This window comes from Clavelina lepadiformis, chromosome 5 (genome assembly GCF_947623445.1).
Source record: "Clavelina lepadiformis chromosome 5, kaClaLepa1.1, whole genome shotgun sequence".
Taxonomy (NCBI): Eukaryota; Metazoa; Chordata; class Ascidiacea; order Aplousobranchia; family Clavelinidae; genus Clavelina; species Clavelina lepadiformis.
Genome location: NC_135244.1, coordinates 16602129 through 16621483, shown reverse-complemented (window position 1 = coordinate 16621483; position 19355 = coordinate 16602129). Strand labels below are relative to the sequence as shown.

At 36.4% G+C, this 19355-nt stretch overlaps 3 protein-coding genes across 3 annotated transcripts; 2 read left to right on the top strand and 1 right to left on the bottom strand.

Annotated features, from left to right (window-relative positions):
• Nucleotides 1-2371: 2371 nt before the first annotated feature.
• LOC143458796 (translation initiation factor eIF2B subunit alpha-like) lies at nt 2372-3715 on the top strand. Its single transcript, XM_076955666.1, has one exon. The coding sequence runs from the start codon at nt 2424-2426 to the stop codon at nt 3333-3335; it is 912 nt and encodes a 303-aa protein (XP_076811781.1). The 5' UTR covers nt 2372-2423; the 3' UTR covers nt 3336-3715.
• A 3812-nt stretch (nt 3716-7527) lies between these two features.
• On the bottom strand, nt 7528-13275 carry LOC143458794 (uncharacterized). The gene is made up of 3 exons (XM_076955664.1): nt 13051-13275; nt 10124-10202; nt 7528-10031 (listed from the first exon to the last, which is right to left on the bottom strand). Exons 1-3 carry the CDS (start codon nt 13191-13193, stop codon nt 7713-7715), a joined length of 2541 nt encoding a protein of 846 aa, XP_076811779.1. The 5' UTR covers nt 13194-13275; the 3' UTR covers nt 7528-7712.
• LOC143458795 (ATP-binding cassette sub-family F member 3-like) lies at nt 10533-12924 on the top strand. Its single transcript, XM_076955665.1, has one exon. The coding sequence runs from the start codon at nt 10646-10648 to the stop codon at nt 12773-12775; it is 2130 nt and encodes a 709-aa protein (XP_076811780.1). The 5' UTR covers nt 10533-10645; the 3' UTR covers nt 12776-12924.
• Nucleotides 13276-19355: the final 6080 nt, after the last annotated feature.

Genomic DNA, 19355 nt, shown 5'->3' with positions numbered 1-19355 from the left:
GGTTTCTTTTCTCGTTTGATGAATTCCCGTGACTACATTTGCAGAAAAATGCAGCATGATAAGACAGAAAAAAGAAATTCTATTGGTCCTTTCAATTTAAATAAGTAGCCTACGTCAAAATTTAACGAAATCCGTAAACGCTTGGCATTGGACTTTAAAAGACTTCACAGTCATCTAAATTTGCCGCTACAGATTCTATGATAAGTAAGATATCATAAAAATACAATCCCGCAAACAAAAACAAAATACCAGAAATGGTTCACTCACTAGTCACAAATTCACAAAAAAGATTGTATTTCATCAAATTAATCATAGCTTCAATTATACCAATTTATTATCATTCAAACAAAAATTGGTAAAACAACAATAAACATTAATCATATTCAACTTTACAGCAATTCTTTTAGTAACCGAGTAGTTGATCCTATCAGCGGTAAACGTAGCTTTGTTACCAATGAAAATTGAAATGTTTCTCTTTACAAAGTTCGGTCATGATAGAATTATGAGTGTCCGATAAGAGTGATTCAGTCAAAACATTCGTAAGTCTTTTTTATGTTTTTTCTTCAATGATACCATCGATTTTCGATTATGTGTCGAAAAGCCGAAACCCCATTGGCTACACCAAACGGTTGGCGAAATTATTTCAGAATATTCTAGACTCCACGAATTTTTGATACTTTTTCAGCCAGTAGCCTGCTTGAATTTTCCTTCTACCAGAGGATCACTAAGATCAAGAACGAGGTCTTTCTGGCTGAAAGAATTTCTCGGTAGGGAATTAAGTCCAGTAAAAATATGGCGAAAATGTCACATGAACTTCGTGTAAACTTTATTAGATTGAAATTAAACTATTCTCTGTAAATACGTAATACTCTTATAAACATAACTTCAACTCATGTACATAAAATACTAAAATTTGAGATTAAATAAATCAAATGCCATTTTTCTTAAGTCTGGCATTATTGCCACGTAGTAACATACTAAGAAAATACACAGGACAAGATAAAACACTAACTAGGCTTTGGTAGTTGGCAGTGCACGGGACTACATGGCGTTGCAAAGGTACAGGACAGTACTCAACTTAACCACTAGTAGCGCCAGACACCAAAGCAAAACTCCTTTTTGGCATTGGATAAAGGTAATGTTGCCTGCTAGTGCTAGGCCTATTGTTTAGTCACTATAAAATAATCACTTTTAAAATTTTTAGTTGGCAGCACAGAACACGTTCAACTGTTTGGAAAATTTAGTTTTCCAACCATAGGCCTACTTCAGTTGGTAGCTTACTGTACTGCCAGTATAGTATGTGAATTAAAGTACGTGCAAGGCTTAATTTTGAACTTAAAATGACAAACTTATTTTTCCAAACCTTATAATTTAACATGAAAAATTTAGTATACAACTTCACAACCAGATGACGTCACAATTTTAGTAGCTAGAGCTTACTATACAAATGTATCTTGTGGTTGTGCACTTGTATAGGCTGCTAGATTTATAACAAATCAACTCTGACCCAAACTCTCACTTCTCAGTGACTACATTTTGAATTGAAACAAATACTGACATTCAACTTAAATTCACATAGCCTAGATTACCGTTGCTATTTTTTCAAATTGAAATATAACCTAAAACTAATCCCCCAGACCTCTCATGACTAAATCACCTCAAAAATAAATTTTGACAAAAAATAGTTAAACAATAGCAGGATTTGAACCCCAAACCTCTGCATACTAACCCTATCACCTAACCTGCCCCATAGTGGAAAGTGTGGCATTTGCACAAATAAGTTTTATCAACATATGCATAGACCCTGTTCGAGTTACTGTCTGGGTTGCAAGATTTTTTCGATCACCTGTGCCAATGTAGCATGCGACGTAAAATGCGGTGGAGTTTGCATATTATCTGCGGCACGTTTGAATGTGATAATTCAGTTTGCATAAATTTACTTTAAGTTCATTATTTTAAACTTTCCTTGACATGCAAAACAAAATCAACCTTTGAAATGCCTCGCAGAAAGCCTAACGCAAATTCTTACGCATTTTATTTCGCATGCTTCGCTGACCATGTGTCTAGACATCATATCGAACAAGTCCAGTGCGTAGGATTCAAACCACTGCTAAATAAGAACTAGGCAGCATATTTTTAAATCTTTTTTTTGTCACGTAAAGGAATTCATATGCTACTCATCTGAGCAAAATCTTCACAATCTAACGCTCAGAACACTTGTAATTTCCAAAAAAAATCAAAGTGGGTTTTTGTTGAACAACTTTTCATTGTTAAGTATAGGCGATCAAAAAACCCTTTCCACCCAACAAATAACGGCTGTAACTCTGAAAGGGTCTATTGCGACAATTGCATTATTGTACGTTGTCATATTGTTTACTTTTCTATCATTATCAAGCCTGTAGTTGATAAAGTTGTTATAAAATATGAATGATGAAGAAATTGCTGGATATTTTGAGGACAAATTAAAGGATGATGATCTCTCGTCGGCTATAGCTGCAATTGAAACATTGCTGGAATGCTTGCAGAGAGACGCAGCAGAAACTTTAAGTGGTTTAATCCATAACCTCAAACAAGCAAAGGAGGTCTTAGTAACAACAGACTGTCTTGCTACCACTTCAGTATCATCTGGCTCCGACTTGTTTTTACGGTTTATAACATTGGCTTCTCTAGAGTTAGATGATTTCAAAGAAGTTAAAGAAATTTTAATAAGTCGAGGAAAACTCTTTCTTCAGAAAGTTTCAACATGTAGAACAAAAATCACACATCTCGGAATGCCATTTATAAAAGATGGTTGTGTTATTTTGACACATTCGTACTCCAGAGTAGTAGCCTGTGTCTTAAAGTGTGCGGCTGAATCAAAGAAAAGGTTTTCTGTCTATGTAACTGAATCCTGCCCAGATAAATCTGGAAATTTCATGGCCCAATTACTTCAAGAATATGACATTCCAGTCACAGTTATATTGGACGCTGCCTCAGGTTACATATTGGACAAGGTAGACGTCGTACTTATCGGCGCAGAAGGAGTAGTGGAAAATGGCGGAATTATTAACAAAATAGGGAGTTATCAGCTTGCATTATGTGCCAATGCTTTAAATAAGCCAGTTTATGTACTTGCTGAAAGTTTCAAGTTTGTTCGCTTCTTTCCCTTAAATCAGCAGGATTTGCCCAATCAATTTAAATACAAAGCCTCCACTTTAAAAAAAGGTGCAAACCTTAGTATCGAACACCCATCAGTTGATTATACTCCACCTTCACTGATTAGCTTACTAATTACTGACCTTGGTGTACTTACTCCTTCTGCAGTCAGTGATGAATTAATTAAACTGTACTTATAGGGACTTTTTTGCATTTTTTTGGTATTTTGTTTAAATTTGCGTAGAAATGTTGCTTGCTTGGCTTTTGTTTGTGAACATTGGTGAACATAAATGTTTATGCTTGAGTTCCAAATTGTAATGGGGTTAGACATACATATCGTTTAGTATAGAATATATAAGGTTGTTAAAAACATAAGAAACTCCCATTAACATTGCGAACTAATTGTAGCGTAAAGTGATTCAGTTATCTCTCCTTTTTGTTTGGCTACCAAAAAATTATGAACGTTATGGAATTAGGATTTGGTTTTATTTCATTTTTTGCATAGAAACATTTTTGGTGTGGTTATGTTTTACCCTCAGTGTGTTTGTCAATTCATGAGAAATGTCATATTGTTGCCAGATATGAACAACATAGGTATGTTGTGAATGACATAGGTAGTGGCTTGTTTTAAAAATTGCGGAATTCTTCTCTGCAGGAGGATTTATTGCTGTGGATGGTTGCAACAGCAAATGTAAAGTATGTGCTCACTCAGTACTCAGGCAATAATTTAAGTGCAAGTGCATCGTTAAACTAATTTTGTTGTATATTTATACAAGCCTATTTAAAAAGTATGTAGCCAAAATTAGATATATATATATAATATTATACATATGTTATATGTAGTTAAATTATTCAAATATGTTTGCTATAAGTAACCACTCACATAATATAATACAAAAATATTAAGCAACATATTAAGTAGTTTAAAAAATATTAAGTAATTTTTTCCTCTACAAACATTAAGAAAAAATGTTGTGACATGTGATGCTACAGCCTGTTAGCAAATCTGGGCAACTGCTCTCGCCCGTCAATGAAAAAAGGAACGTCGTAAATGCTTTCGCTTTTCTATTAAAAAAAGCGCACCCGTTTGTCTGCTCACACTACTGCTATTTTTTATCAACTAAATACTATTTTCACTCCGGCCTATTTTCGAAAGCCAATTGCATTCAAATGTTGGAAATTGCAAAAGGTTTGTATAGCTTTGGCCTAATGTGATAATTATGCATACTTATCATATATGCATGTAAATATTAGCAAATTTCATGGAGTCAGATGTTGAAGAGTTTTGTTTTGGTCACACCTCTGACAAATAATAGACGAGTAGAGTATAAAGAACCTTCTGAATTGTATATGCCGACATTTAATATTTTTGACGTTCAGCTTAAAAAAACAAAGCGTTTATACTGAACCAACATCCCATGCGTCTGACGTGCTTAGTGTTGTGTATTTTTCGCCGTTGGCATTAAGTTTATGGAGAGAAAATTGTACATGAAATTAGTGTCAAAGTAATCATTTTTTTAATCACTACATAAAATTACAGTTTCTCAAAGTACAGAGGGTCGCTCCTAAAAAATGGAGTGCGCTCGTGCCCAGCAGTACCTGTTAAGTACTTCTTGCGCATATAGTAAGAAACGCTTATGTAGATCAGCTATTTCCAACTGAAACACTTCAGCAATTGACTCAAAAAAGAAGTAAATTTTTAAAATCCGGGCTGAACATTGGATAACTAATTATACTTAAATAAGTTTAACACAAATAGATGTGAAAAATTATCGCTCTTCATTAAAGCAATTTTAAATCACTTTTGCAATATTTGAGCACATTGTTGTAGCCAATTGCGACTACTTTTCTGAGAAGTGCCACAAACGCAAAATCCATGCCGCTCAGCAATATATAATATTTGAAAGCTTTTAGTGCCTGCATAGGTGTGAGTTGGCCATATGTTTTTGGGTGTTGTTAATGACTATAGCAAACGTGCTCAATCGTTACATTAGTACATTGTTCTAGGAGAAAACGGTTTGTTTTTGTTACTTTCTACTGGTCAGAGTGCTTGCTGTTTACTTCATCATAGAGTAGTTGTCATTACATAACAACAAAAACCTCTAAATGGTCCGGCCAAACATCAACTAGCATGCAGTCCTTGGATTGGAAATATTTGACATATATCGATGAACTCATTTGTTTGGCTTAGGTGTAGGTTAGGGCTAATATGCTTTCATCATCTGCAGCCAGTGCCATTTATCTCTTACATATTGATAACATGACATGGTAGCCATGACATTTCACCTGCCCCAATCTTTATCATATTACACTGAAACTAAAAACAACAGTACAGTCAAACATTGTTAATCCGAACAACCAGTATCCCCGCTATCCGACACAAAACTGCAGGGAACCGATGTCTTCCCCTGTTTTTTATCGGCTTTAATCTATCCAACTCCAACGCAGAAGTTTCGTAGATGACGAAAACAATAATTATCTGTGCACATGAAAGCAGCAATGATATAGTTAGATGAGATCGTTATACAAAACGCTGACGAGCTGGTTACCAAAAGCATGCACGTAAAATATGTTTTCGTTTCTGGGCGATTGTTAAATGATTTTTGTGACACTGACTAACTTTTCCCATTTGAAATGTATTAGTGTGCACTAAGCCTAGCCCCATACAAAATTCTGACAATGACCATTGTGACATGTTCCCCCTCAACTATTTTTCTTCCTATTATTGTTTTGATTCCGATTATCTGGATACATCACTAAACCGACATTTTGTGACGAAACAAAGTGGTCAAGATTAATGAGGTCTGACTATTTTTATAGTAAGTTTATGCGATACATAACATATTGTATATATATATACGTTACAAATATTTTGCTTATTATTGCTGGCTGTGATATTGCACCCATGGTCATAATTTGTTTTGTCGTAAATCTTTTTAACTAGTTTCGTTTTCACTGTTATCTCATAAGACTGATTGCAATTTGTTATGAAAGTATAACTTTTTCAACAATGTGTATTGATTCAAATTTTTCACATGGGTGCAATTCAAAAGAAACTCGTATGTTTTGCTTTTTTAATTTCAGTTGTATTTGTGTACCGGTATGTATATTAGACATTGTCCGATCACTCCAATGTGACACCGTACTATAATCAAGTAAACACAATTGGCAATTCATATATCTACGCAATATCTTTGGTGCTAACAAAATTCCTATTTCACGGTCAATATCAAAGGTTGCCAATATCAATGCTATCCAACCAGGTATACTGTGCCAGGACACTCGGTAGAGTATACTACTGTGACAGGTACATTGAGTAACTTGAAATGATCTTTTGCAGGTGTTTAATGCTTCTGTGGTTTCTGTGTGGACCTAGCCCAAGGGTCATTCCATTAAAGGTACCACTAGTCTATATCATTAATCCACCCACATCAGCAATATTTTGTCGTGCAGTATTTGATTCGAATTTCCAGTGCCCAATCTATGATAAAATAAGAATCAAAGCAGTTAAAGACCATGCATTGGTGTTTTAAAACTGGTTGATTACTGACTTTGTAATTGGTACTAGGGTTAGTTTGGAAATCAATAATATTTACTTTCCAGATAATAAACGGTAAGCTCAAAGCAAACCTTTTATCCTAATTTTTAGTAAAACATATTGTGTTGATTGTAAAAACTGGTAATAACATTCAAGTGCACATGCTGTGAAAAAAAAGTCATATATATGTCCAAAACTTCACAAATTCTTAATGTTTGTTGAGTATTTTTGTTTTTAAATGTAGTAAATTCAGAAGCATATGTATAATCGATAAACAGCTTTCTTCAAAAAATTGCCCAACCCTCACCTTGAAGTAAACTTATAATTCTACTTGCTCAATTCAATCGATATGTGTATTGTGTGTGACATAATAGAACAAAATCTTTCAACGATTAAGTTCAACATGAAGTCAAATACCACTACTGTTCAGGTAGACAGCCCATTTCTGAAAATAGCCGAGTTCAAAATTAGCTAAAACTGCATAAAAACGTTATACATTTGTTATCCGGTTAACCAACAAAAACTTGTCTAGATAACAAATATGCTAATCATCTGACTACGCTTGTGAAAAGTTTGGAATCGTTTGCAGGTTTAGAAATGGGATTGCTCTAATTACTACAATATATATATAAACCTATGCTACATCCCAGGCAATAACATTATCGCTAGTTGTAGGCCCACATTTTAAAATATTGTTAATTTGCTACACATCAAATTACCTTGAAGTGCAGATAAACACTCCAGTTTCAGTGAAGTTGTAACTAGCTATCTGCAGAAATAATTTGTGCTTATGGCATATACAGATCTCTTCTGTCTTTCACTACCTCTGCCATAAACTGTGACGCTAGTAAGGATTTCGATAAGAATGTTTAGTTGCATTTAAGCATTGTATATTTGTACAGGTTTGCAGCTCCGCGAAAACAATTTAATTACAAAACAGCAATCGAATGAGTTTTGTTGTATTCTGTGAGTATAGTTCCTAGAAACAGCAGGTGTTACTACACACAGATATCTTTTCACCTACAAAATTGTTTCATGATTAATCACTTGATGTAGTGGATGAGGATGAATCACTGGATGAATCAGAAGAGGAATCAATTGATGACTCTGATTGACTTCTACGTTGTTTCAACATCGGAGAATAGCTCAGTGATCGACTGTGCCGGGGTGCTTTTCTTTGTTCATCCTTTCTTGCATTTGATCTGCTTTCTCTATAACCTTTTGGTGGTGAATGCTCTTTTTTTCTGGTTTGAGGCGAGTGTCTCCTGGGTGATCTCCGCCAGTATCTTCTATCACTTGGGCTTCTTGACCTTCTGTATTGATAACGCTGAGGGCTAGATCTGCTTCTATATGGAGGAGGGCTTCTCTGATGTGTTTGACGATATTGTTTGTAAGGGCTTCTTGTACGTGATCTTCGATTTACCGTTCTGGAATGTCTTCTTTCACTTCGATATTGCTCAGGGGTTCTGTGCCGCCGTTCTTCAGATCGATAGTGGTCAGGTAAAGGAGATTTAGGTTGGTGTCTGAAACTTGCTTGCCTATCTTGCTTTGGCAAAGGGGTTGCTGGTGGAGACTGTTTTCTTTCCAGAGAACTTTCACTGTTGGATGAACTTGATGATTGCCTTTTATCTTTCTTTTCTGCAATTCTATTTGATTTAACAGCTGCCCTGTGTTGTTCTTTGTACTTATGCTTAGAAGAAATTTGGATCGAATTCTCATAGTTTGGTGAATGAGATCTTCCTTGAACTCGAACTCTTGGAGGAACAGGAGGTGAATCATCAAGTTTCTGTCTTCTTGCTGTATCTCTAGATCGAGTCGTCTCAGAATCACTGCTGCTTGATGCGGAATCATGTCGCACTATTTTTTTATTTCTTCCACACTGGTTTTCCCTTCTTTCAACTGGATTGCTTCTTCCAAGTCTTTTCGATGAAAGCTTTCCTGCATATAACTCTGATGAAGAAGATTCGGAATCTTCCTTTCTTTTTTGCTTCTTTGAAAGACGAACCTTTTTTGCTTCATCGGAAACTAAACTTCTTGGAGACCTATTCTTGCCATGGTCTCTTGAGTATTTGTGGTCGTTCATTCTTTGGTTTGACTGAATAAAAGGTTCTTCATCAGATGAAGATTCATCTTGGTCATCAGAAGATGATGATGATGAGGAAGAAACAGGTCGTTTTGGTTTAACTTTATCATTAGATGTACTTCTTGTCGTAATTTTAGACTTTAATTTAGTCCGATAAGGAGATGTAGAACTTTCATCCGATTCCTGCCTTGCTGCTTTTCTGACTGGAGAATTCACCTTTTTTCGCAGAATTTTAGATCGATTTTTGCTTTGCCTGCTCTTGGGTGCACTATCATCAGAAGAAGAGGATTTATGGTAGCTTTTAGATTTTGTAGAAACATGGTTCTTTTTTGAGTACCTTGAGTCACCAGATTTCAGTGACATTTTCTTCGGAGGGCTGCTGTCACCATCTGAAGAATCAGATGTTTCAGGTTCTGAGATCTGCCTGGCCTTTTTTCTGGATCTAGCGTTGTCTTTTTGGCAAGTTGATTTTTCAATCATTTTTTCACGAGGTACTTTTTCGTCTCCATGACTATGGTAGCGTTCTTCTGGACTTGTATGCCTACGCTTCCGAGAGGTGTCAAGTTCTTTATCTTGATTGTAAGATTGCCGGCCTCCTCTGCTATGTCTTTCCGGATATCTTCTGCGGTGGTTGCTCGGAGAAGCGTCAGGAGACAGATCACTTGTCCTTCTAACTAAACGTCCTGATCTGTCAGGCGGATGTGCATGCCTTTTATCCTGACTGGATTGTTGCCTGAGGCCTTTTTGTGAATGTCTGCTGTTTTTTGATCTTTTGGGCTCTGGTTCCGGTTCATCTTCAGACTCTGTTGATGGTTCACTGGATTCTACCTTCTTGTTCTTCTTAGACGTCTTCTTTTTCTTCTTTACTTGTTTTGAGCTGTTTTCACTGTTCACATCGGAGGAGCTTGCTTGTTTTTGTTTCTTTCTCTTTTTGTGTTTGTGCTTGTTCTCACTTTTTTCTTTTCTTGCAGGTGAATTGCTGGGAGATTTAACCAATTGATACTGTGGTTTTTCTTCCGGCTGCTTTTTTGGGTTGAGGCTGTTGTCGAAAGCACTTCCTTTTACATAATCCCTACTAATGCCGAAGGCAGCCCTGAGGTTCTCGTTTTCACGCTCTTTCATTTCAGCTATCTGATGAGTTTCGGTGATAATTGGACGGCCCGAAGCATCTTCTTTTCCTGGAAGACACTCCTGATTTTGAGAGAGCATCTGGCGATATGAAGCGACCTTTTTGTTAATTTCATCTTCATCATATCCCTGTTCCTCCATCAAGTCCTATAATTATGATCATATTTTTAACAAATAATTTCTTATCATGATGTCTATACAGTAGTTGATGGGTATGCTTTAAAAAAGTAAAGGCTTACTTGCAACTCCATGCACTTTACTTCAACTCTGCGTTTCATATCATGCTGTAAAAGTTCAGCATTTGGCGGCTTTTCCAACCTAGACAGATATAATAGCAGCATATTTATCACTGTCCTTACTTCAAGACTGATGGTAAGTTTATTGAAATAATGAACTATTATATAAATACATACAGTAACACAGATGTATACGTATATCAGATTTAATCAGATTAATCAGATTAATGGTGTAAAATTTTTATCAATTTTCATAGGAATAAAATGTAACACTTCAATTCATGAAGTGTATGCATTGGCTTTGTATTTTTACTCGTCAACTAATTGGAGAGGTTTATAACAGAATAAATGTGCTTTTTGGTTTGTGGCTTCAAACTTGTTCAGGTGTCATATAAAGAAAAAGATCAATTTTGGAAATTCTCATAAACCTTACTAGAAGTATTGTTATGCAATAATGTTACACTATATTCTTTCTTTACGTGTGTAGACATAAGAAATACTGCTATAGGCAATTTGCTGTAAGTCATGGAAAAATGCATGAGCCTTATTATTGAAAAAACAAAAAACGATGACAAGGATATTGAGGCCTATGTTGAAAGTGTTTTACAGCATGGTCAACATGACTTTGCAGAGTCGTCTGATGTGTATGATGCGATTGGCCCTATTTTAGAGTCATCAACAACCTGTGACTCTGGTTTGGTGGAAGAAATATGTGAAGAAGTGTTCAACATTTTGTCTGGCTTGTCCATCAATGACAAGCACTTTGTTAGAAAGCTTGATGCACCAATTTATATAGCTCAAATCAAAAAGCAAGACGATAAAACTGGAAAGAAGAATGCTGAAAGTATTTGGATGGCAAAGCAGGACAAAAAATCTCTTGTCGACTCAAAAAAACTTGAGAAAGCTGAAGCCAAGATCAAACAAAAGCAAGAGAAGAAGAGTAACACTAGTCAAGCACGAACAGAATCATCCAGCAGCCCTGTCCAAATGGAAGCTTCTGCAAGTCAGGCAGTAAATCGAAAAGACATCAGAAATGAAATGCAAGGAAAAAACAAAACCAAGGACATTCACATTGAAAACTTTGACATCAGTTTTGGGAACAAGGTCCTATTTGAGGAGGCCAATCTTCACATTGCTCATGGTCGACGTTATGGTTTGGTAGGCCGAAATGGACTCGGTAAAACCACTCTTCTTAAAATGATATCCACAAGAGGTCTTGCCATTCCTGGGCACATCGATGTATTGCATGTTGAACAGGAGGTTGAAGGAAATGATACAATTGCCCTTGAAAGTGTCTTGGAGTGTGATACAGTAAGAGCGAATTTACTAAAGGAAGAAAAACTGCTACAATCAAAAATGGAGAAGGACCAATCTCAGAGTAGCCTTTTATCAGAAATTTATACTAAACTGGCAGACATAGAAGCAGATAAAGCTCCATCTCGGGCTGCTACTGTTCTAAATGGTCTTGGATTCACTACAGCCATGCAAAAAATGCCAACAAAGAATTTTTCAGGTGGGTGGAGAATGAGACTTGCTTTAGCCAGGGCTTTGTTTGCGAAGCCTGATCTCTTGCTGTTGGATGAACCGACAAACATGCTTGATATAAAAGCAATTCTTTGGCTTGAAAACTATCTCCAAGAATGGCCGACAACACTTTTTGTTACGTCCCACGACCGGAACTTTCTTGAATCCATATGTACAGACATTTTGCATCTGCAGTCTCGTAAGTTGGACTCATACAGAGGCAGTTTTGAGCAGTTTCTTGCAACAAAAGATGAAACCTTAAAAAATCGCCAAAAAGAGTATGAAGCTCAAAAACAGTATCGCGACCATGTACAAGTGTTCATTGACAGATTCCGGTACAATGCAAACCGTGCTTCCCAAGTGCAAAGCAAGTTGAAACTTCTTGAAAAACTGCCAAAGCTGATTCCTATTGAAAAAGAACAACCTTGTGTTGTCAAATTTCCAGACTCTGCAGCGAATCTTTCTGGCACGGCATTGCAGTTAGATGAAGTTTACTTTAGCTATGCTGCAGACAAACTTGTGTTTAATGGAGCTGAAATTTCAGCAGGATTTGATTCAAGAATATGTATAGTTGGTGAAAATGGTTCTGGTAAGACAACACTATTGAAATTACTATGTGGAACTCTGGAGCCAGTAAAAGGAGTTCGTCATGCACACCGTAACTTACGAATTGGTTATTTCACTCAACATCATGTTGATCAGCTGGATTTGAATGTGTCATCATTGGAATTACTAGAAAATCGTTTTCCAGGGCGAAGCCAAGAAGAATACAGACATCAACTTGGAAGCTTTGGGATTTCAGGAGATTTAGCTTTACAATCAGTAGGTAGTTTGTCTGGCGGACAAAAAAGCAGGCTTGCTTTTTCAATCCTATGCGTTCCTAGACCTAACTTCCTCATTCTGGATGAACCAACAAACCATCTTGACATGGAAACAATAGAAGCATTAGGAGTAGCTATTAATGAATTTGCTGGTGGTGTACTCCTGGTATCTCACGATGAGCGGTTAATTTGCAAAGTATGTCGAGAGCTGTGGTTGTGCAGGGACAAGAAAGTTTCATCTATTGAAGGTGGCTACGACTCATACCGATCCTTGCTTGAGGATGAATTAAAGCGATTAAATAGCAATTAATGCAAGCGCCAAACAACTATCATTGCTCTTTAAAGTTTGATCTCTTTTGTGCAATTTAGGTAGGCAAATCAGTTGTTACTATGCTGTCTGAATTGTGGTTTGGCAATTGATTTATTAGCTCAAATAAAATCGCAAAAGCAAAAACTAGACATTTTTTGTTAACTGGCTGTTTTATTAGGTATATAGACGGTCTACAAAAGAAACACAACCTTCAAATGTGAAATATATTCCATAATTGCAATTTGTCTACTTAAATTTCGAAATAGAATACATACCTTGAGTCAAGTTTGGCTAGCTCTTCTTCAGACTTGAACCCAACTTTTTCTTTCATTCTTCGAACTGTGGAGAGGTTTCTTTGCACATAACCGTTTGTTCCACTACCTCGCACAGTACTGAGGCCAATGCCATTGTAAGACATTGTACAAATTTGATGTTTAAGCAGTCAGGAAATATTTATTGATAGTTTTCTTTTTAATTATAGATAGATATTAATGTTCTTATAACCTGTAGTTGTAATTTTTAGCATTAAATTAACAAAACGATATAAGTAACTGCAGAGTAATAGACCTATACTAATAAAAAGTTACCAGTAGCCACAGGCCTACACCAAAATAGAGTCGAGGACGCAGAAATCTAATGCACTGCAAGAAGAATCTATGCAACAATTGAATTTGGTGATTATTTCTGTTCATTTCAATTGTGATAATTTAGTCAACACCTGTATGCATGATCATTTACGTGATGAAGAAATAGGGTCGTGTTGATTTTTATCACTACACATTTCAAAGGTTACATTTTTACGTTAATCTTGTAAATTATAATTTTATTTGCATTGAACAAAGGTTGACTTAGCTTGGGTTGACACAGTCTCAGTTAACCAATAACTGATTCAAAATAAAAGGTTAGTCCAAGAAGCTTGATTTGTACTAAACTTTGTGGAAGATAACACAAATATATATATAAGCTATAATGCAGGGCTTCGGAGCAGGCGTAAATTTTAAATTGCTCCAGCTCCGGAGCTCTCTTTTATCATAAATTAGCTCCAGCTCCGGAGCTTATTGATACCACTGCTCCAGCTCCGGCTCCATTACGTCACAAACTGAGGTTTAAGGATGAACGCTCAATTTGGAATATCTATCTCAATGGGTCAGTCAGTAGTCAGTACCATCGGTTGCAGCAATGAACATGTGACTGCTCTGCTGTCCAATCCCCAGTAATTCTTAATTTTGTGAAGGGTTGCTCTTAAATTATGTGAATTCAGCCAATAGTAGTAGACTAGTAGCATCTTATGAAATACATCGGAGCCGGAGCTATGTTTCAAACAACTGGCTCCAGCTCCTGCTCCGGCTCCATTTGAATTTCACGAAGAGCTCCGGTGAAAATGCACGGCTCCGGCTCCAAAGCCCTGCTATAATGTTTGCAAAATGTGCAGCAAGTTCTAAATCCACATATTATATATACACCCATAATGGAAACACTGTCAAAACTCAACAAAAACTTGCTCTTTTTTCACTCAAATTTATCCTGCTTCTAATTCTTTCTCCTTTAACTCATGAAAGTTTCAACGACTTATTTTCACTATTTTTCAACCTACTCAGGGTTTTAGCAAAGCCTCGGTATGCAGACATACAGTATCTCCATCTTAAACGGAGGCACAAACTACAAGTTGTGTAAGATCTAGCCTAGGCCTATGTTTGCTTTTATTGTAAGTTTTAAAAATAATTTAGGGAATATGCAAAGCATGACGTTTACTATCAGACCTAATTTTTATTTGCTAAAGTATTTTATGGGCACAATTCCTTAATAAAATAATGAACTATTTTATTAAAATTATTCTGTAAAACTAACTAGGATTTTTTATAAGATTTTCCGTATGCAAAAAGTGTTTTATACTAAGCGTCAACATGTAAAGGCGTCAAGTGATTTAGAGAAAAGGATTGCGGTGTATCGCCATATGATAATCCATTTCCTATAATTTCTTTACTCTTCCGCATTCTTTACATTCTTTTTTGTTAATTAACGCTGATTTTTTTTCTTCTAATTCCGTAAACACCCTTACGGTTTCACATTCATTCAGGTGAATCCATGTCGGACCGCGACAATATCGACAACGGAGGCCATATCTAACTCCACATGATCTTGAAGGCTGTGTGAACATCTCGGCATTGCACTTGCTTGGAAGAGCGGCTAACAGATAAAACGAAAGAATTTAAATTAAATGAGAAAATGAAATTTTAAAGCAAAATGGCTCAGTGGGTGGGGCCAGCAGCCACAGAATTATCAAGGATCTTTTCCAAAAATCAACAGTGTACTTTATTGCTGGTCTTATTTGATGCGAAGATGGTCTAAATTCAATGTTTAAAACTTTGCCTTTTATCAAAATTATAGGCCTACATCAATATAATACAAACATATATTATATCTATAATTTTATATTGTTTTCTTATATTCTAATGATTTATTTTACTTTTATTATTCTATTACTGTACATCTCTTTCCTTACAACATATCTATGGATCTTTGTAACATATTTATGGATTTGCGTGGTTGCTGAAACAAAAAATGACCACAAACTACTGGAGACGCTGGCAGCAAAGAAGGTTTAGGCAGAAACAGAAGGTTCCCCAAATCTACTTAACTGGATTTTTTGTAAAATAAATTTGCGTTTTGACCTATTAACATGGTTTTTAATTGGAATGGGCCGATACGAACCCAAACCCGAATAGATTCGGGCTAACCCGAATACAATATTACTTATAAATTTACTGACTTTTGTAAAAAAGGATGATCTAGTTTCCCGACAATGCTAAACTAGACTCAGCAGTACTTACAATGAAGGTCGTTTTCCTAACGATTTTGCTTTTTCGATCGTTTATTAAACACTATTTTTCGAAAGAAAGCGATTTGTTTAACGATTACGTCATTTTTGAAGCAAGACTTGACAACTTTTGGAGGAAATTTTATTGCTTGGTTCTAATGCGAATAGATTCGGGATTTGTTCGTGTCGACCTTCATGATATTCGGGTTCGCGTGAACCCGAATAATCTTTCTCGCAACACATCCCTAGTTTTTAATGACGTTTGAAAACGAAAGTGTTCAAAATAACCGCTATATCAGTGAGGATAGCCTGCATTTTTTGATAAGTTGTTTAGTTAAAATGTCTACTTCAAGTGGGCACCCATAGGCTGTAAAGCTAGTATTTTTATGCTTTAACAAGCTTCTCTACCACCAGTAAAAACATGAATAAATAATATTATTATTTAAAAAGCGTCAATACTTTATTTACAATTCATTCAGCGCTTAGGCCACGAGCTGTAGAGCACACCTGCGCACTGGAATTTTGTTTCTACACCCTTGGAAAAACTGCCATACTCTACAGTCCGGAAGTGAGGTCTGTCAATCAGTATAGGTAGCTATAGACTATAGTGGACACTGGAAAGAAAGCGTTGTCCGGTGCACAAAAACTTATATTCCATACTTGGCAACACTCAGTTAAATAATAAATACAGCAACCTAGCACAAATTACTTGTATTAAGGCAGTGTCTTTTTCTATGAGGTTCTCTAATTTTCTACAATAGTTATTAAATAAAGCTTTCTTTGATCTAGTTTCTAGAAAAAGCAGACAAATACACGTATTCAACCCTCAAAAGAAAACTAGTCCTGCATGGCCATTGGCCAGTGATAAGTAAGTTATCAGTCACTATTCATCGCAATTCTCTCTCACATCATTCTGCCAAAATCATAGAACTGAAAATAACAAAAGCACAAAGCAAACAACAGCGTAGGTCATATTAAGTAAAACCTGAAAATAAAAGGAAATGCGATAAAGACAAAGTAATTACGTTTGTGACGCAAAAAGTTAAAAAACAAATTTCATTAAAATAAAATCTAATTTTAATTAATTATAACAAGCATACTTGATCAAATCGTTCCAAGAGACACCTAATATAAATGGTAATAAAAAAGCAAGATATAAAATGACACTCTGGGGTTCAATTTATTTTTAATTTCTTAACACAAGCTTTCGCCATTATAAGCTTGCTTCATCCGTTGTACTAATATAAATGTTGTGATTCGACCAAAATTTCAAACGATTCTCTGAAGACTCACAATTAGAGATTTTTCATGTCAAATAGCATGAATGACAAGTGTACGATCGTAAAGAAGACCTGTTAATTTAAGCCCATAAAAATTTTTATTTCGTTAAACTTTTCACCTTAATTGCTTGAAATTTTGACCGTTTCGAGATTTCGAAAACTTAGTAGACTATACAGTATGCAATTGCACAGTACACATCCAGTCATCCGTACACTATATCGCACTTGAAACAGCTGTCTTAAGTCCTAGGATACTGAAACCTTAGAATAGAAACTCTATTTTGAGACATGCCTCTTGTCACGCATGAACGCCGCTTTGGAAAACAGGTTTCTCCAGCTGCAGTTAGCAGGCTATATTTTTATTACTTTCTACTGTTGAGGTTGGGATTATGGAAATCACTTGCACACCACCTTCGTTTTTTTACCAGATGCATGGGACTAGACTAGACCATGTGGAATTACTGGGTTCAATAATACCTTGTTTAATCATTTTAACAAGTTCTTATTTAGCTGCGCGAAGTTTCTCAGGAGATAAACGCTTCGAAGGAGAATGCACTGGTGGTCCGGTTGTTTCGATTTTATGCAGAACGTTATGCCCGCCAAAGCGAAAGTAAATCGAAACTTGCAAGTAAACTCATGAAGACAGACCTCAATGGATTTGTAACCATAAATCTGGATGCGACTTTTAATTATTTAAGGTGGAAAAAATCCAATTTTGCACATTAATGAAACACGTAAGAAACAAAGGGAACAAAATAAACTAACAACCTGTGTCGACTAAATACTTGACCTTGGAAGTAGGGTCGATGACAAAAAATAAATTACTATTGGTTGAATTGTGGACAAGTTTTATTATAGGGGAAGGTGGTGTAAAGCGAACCAACGGGGTAAAGTGGCACACCCCTCTTATTTTCTTAATAAAGTTTTTTAACCGCGCGGATACCACTAAGTTTAGTGAAGCATGACTTAACGTGGTTACAGACGCCATTATTCGAGGTTACGTGGAAAAGAAGGCAAGAAAAGGCACGGAATTCGTTTTTTGTACTCTCTGATCTATTGAAAGGTATGTCTTGTAACTTAGATTTTATTTTACATGCATAAGGTAGAAGTTTGGTTGAATGGCAGAAAGGAGTTTTACTGTATCACGTACGCATTACATAGGTTCATTCCGCTTACTGACTAGCAAAAATTTGGCCAACAGTCAAAATAATAGTAACCAAGGGGTGGGGGTAAAGTGGACCAGTGGTTGCTCCATCGGATGTCACTGATATTCCTATTGATTCTGTTCCAACCAACACCGAATCTTACTCCGTTAATGTTAGTTCAACTAGCATTGACTTGTGTGATGGCAGAAATATTGGCTTAGATGCGGCTGGTCTTCCCGAGATGCCTGAATCGTTACCTGCACAGCCAATAGATGTAGCCCAGCCGTCCTCTCCTGAAGATGCAAATTCCAGTTTCACAATTATCAGTCCTGTTGAACTGCTTCCTATGCCGAAAGCAGCTCACAGCCTCACACTCGCCAAAAGAGGAAGTCTATGAGAGGTGCAACTGCTATTTTAACCAGTTCACAATACAAGAAGCAGTTGGCTGCAACGAATCGTAGCCAATCCGCGGTATCTGGCAACAGCAGTAAAACAAGTTTATCGAAAAAGCGTTCTATGAAGAAAGCTAAGGTTTCCAGGTCATCAATGCAGCAGAAGGACACAGTCGATGAAAGTGATAACAACGTAGATGCAGAATGCTTTTACTGCAACGAATTGTATTCCAAATCATCCGAGAATGATGGGTGGATCCAGTGCTCCAAATGCATGCGATGGGCGCATGAAGCCTGCTCTGGGTGTAATGAAGAGGATGACAACTTTATTTTTGAATTATGTTTTTAAAAATTGATGGTGAACTGCGATTACTTTCATAACTACTTCGCTTATGATGATAATTTGTAAATAAATTGATTGTGATGTGGAACAAATTGCCTTGTTTACTCAAAACTTACGGTGGTCCACTTTACCCCACCCTATTGGAGGTTCTTTTAAATCAAAAAAATGTTATATGTGAGAAAGCAAGCAATCAATAAAAGAGCACTTCAAACATTAGCGAAATACCTTAGAGTTAACTCTCAAAACAAACAAGTCAAATGTTTTGGTGAAATCAGCGAATTGTAACGATTAAGCCTTAGGTGGTCCGCTTTACCCCACCCTCCCCTACAGATAGATTTGCCTCAATTGTTGACCACGCAAAAATTCCGGCCTAAGCATTTTTTTGGAGCATTTTGATGGTTATTCCAGTTGCAAGGTAGCTTGCAGTGAAAAGCTACATGACCGAACTTAGAATGGTAAAACACAACCCATGAAAACCAGTGTCCTGCTCGTGACGAGAGTATTCCCTATTGAATCGGTGGCCAAAATGAACTAGCCCAGATTGACGAAAACCATGAAAACGGTCACGTTGATGATTTTCCACGGGCGCAGCTTGTGGTGCA

Bases quoted from the DNA above. Each gene is read 5' to 3' on its own strand.
- LOC143458794 (XM_076955664.1), bottom strand. From the start codon at position 13,193: ATGTCTTACAATGGCATTGGCCTCAGTACTGTGCGAGGTAGTGGAACA. The intron at 10,203-13,050 runs GTATGTATTCTA...ATATCTGTCTAG, and splicing joins CTAGCCAAACTTGACTCAAG to GTTGGAAAAGCCGCCAAATG. The intron at 10,032-10,123 runs GTAAGCCTTTAC...TCATAATTATAG, and splicing joins TAAAGTGCATGGAGTTGCAA to GACTTGATGGAGGAACAGGG.
- LOC143458795 (XM_076955665.1), top strand. From the start codon at position 10,646: ATGGAAAAATGCATGAGCCTTATTATTGAAAAAACAAAAAACGATGAC.
- LOC143458796 (XM_076955666.1), top strand. From the start codon at position 2,424: ATGAATGATGAAGAAATTGCTGGATATTTTGAGGACAAATTAAAGGAT.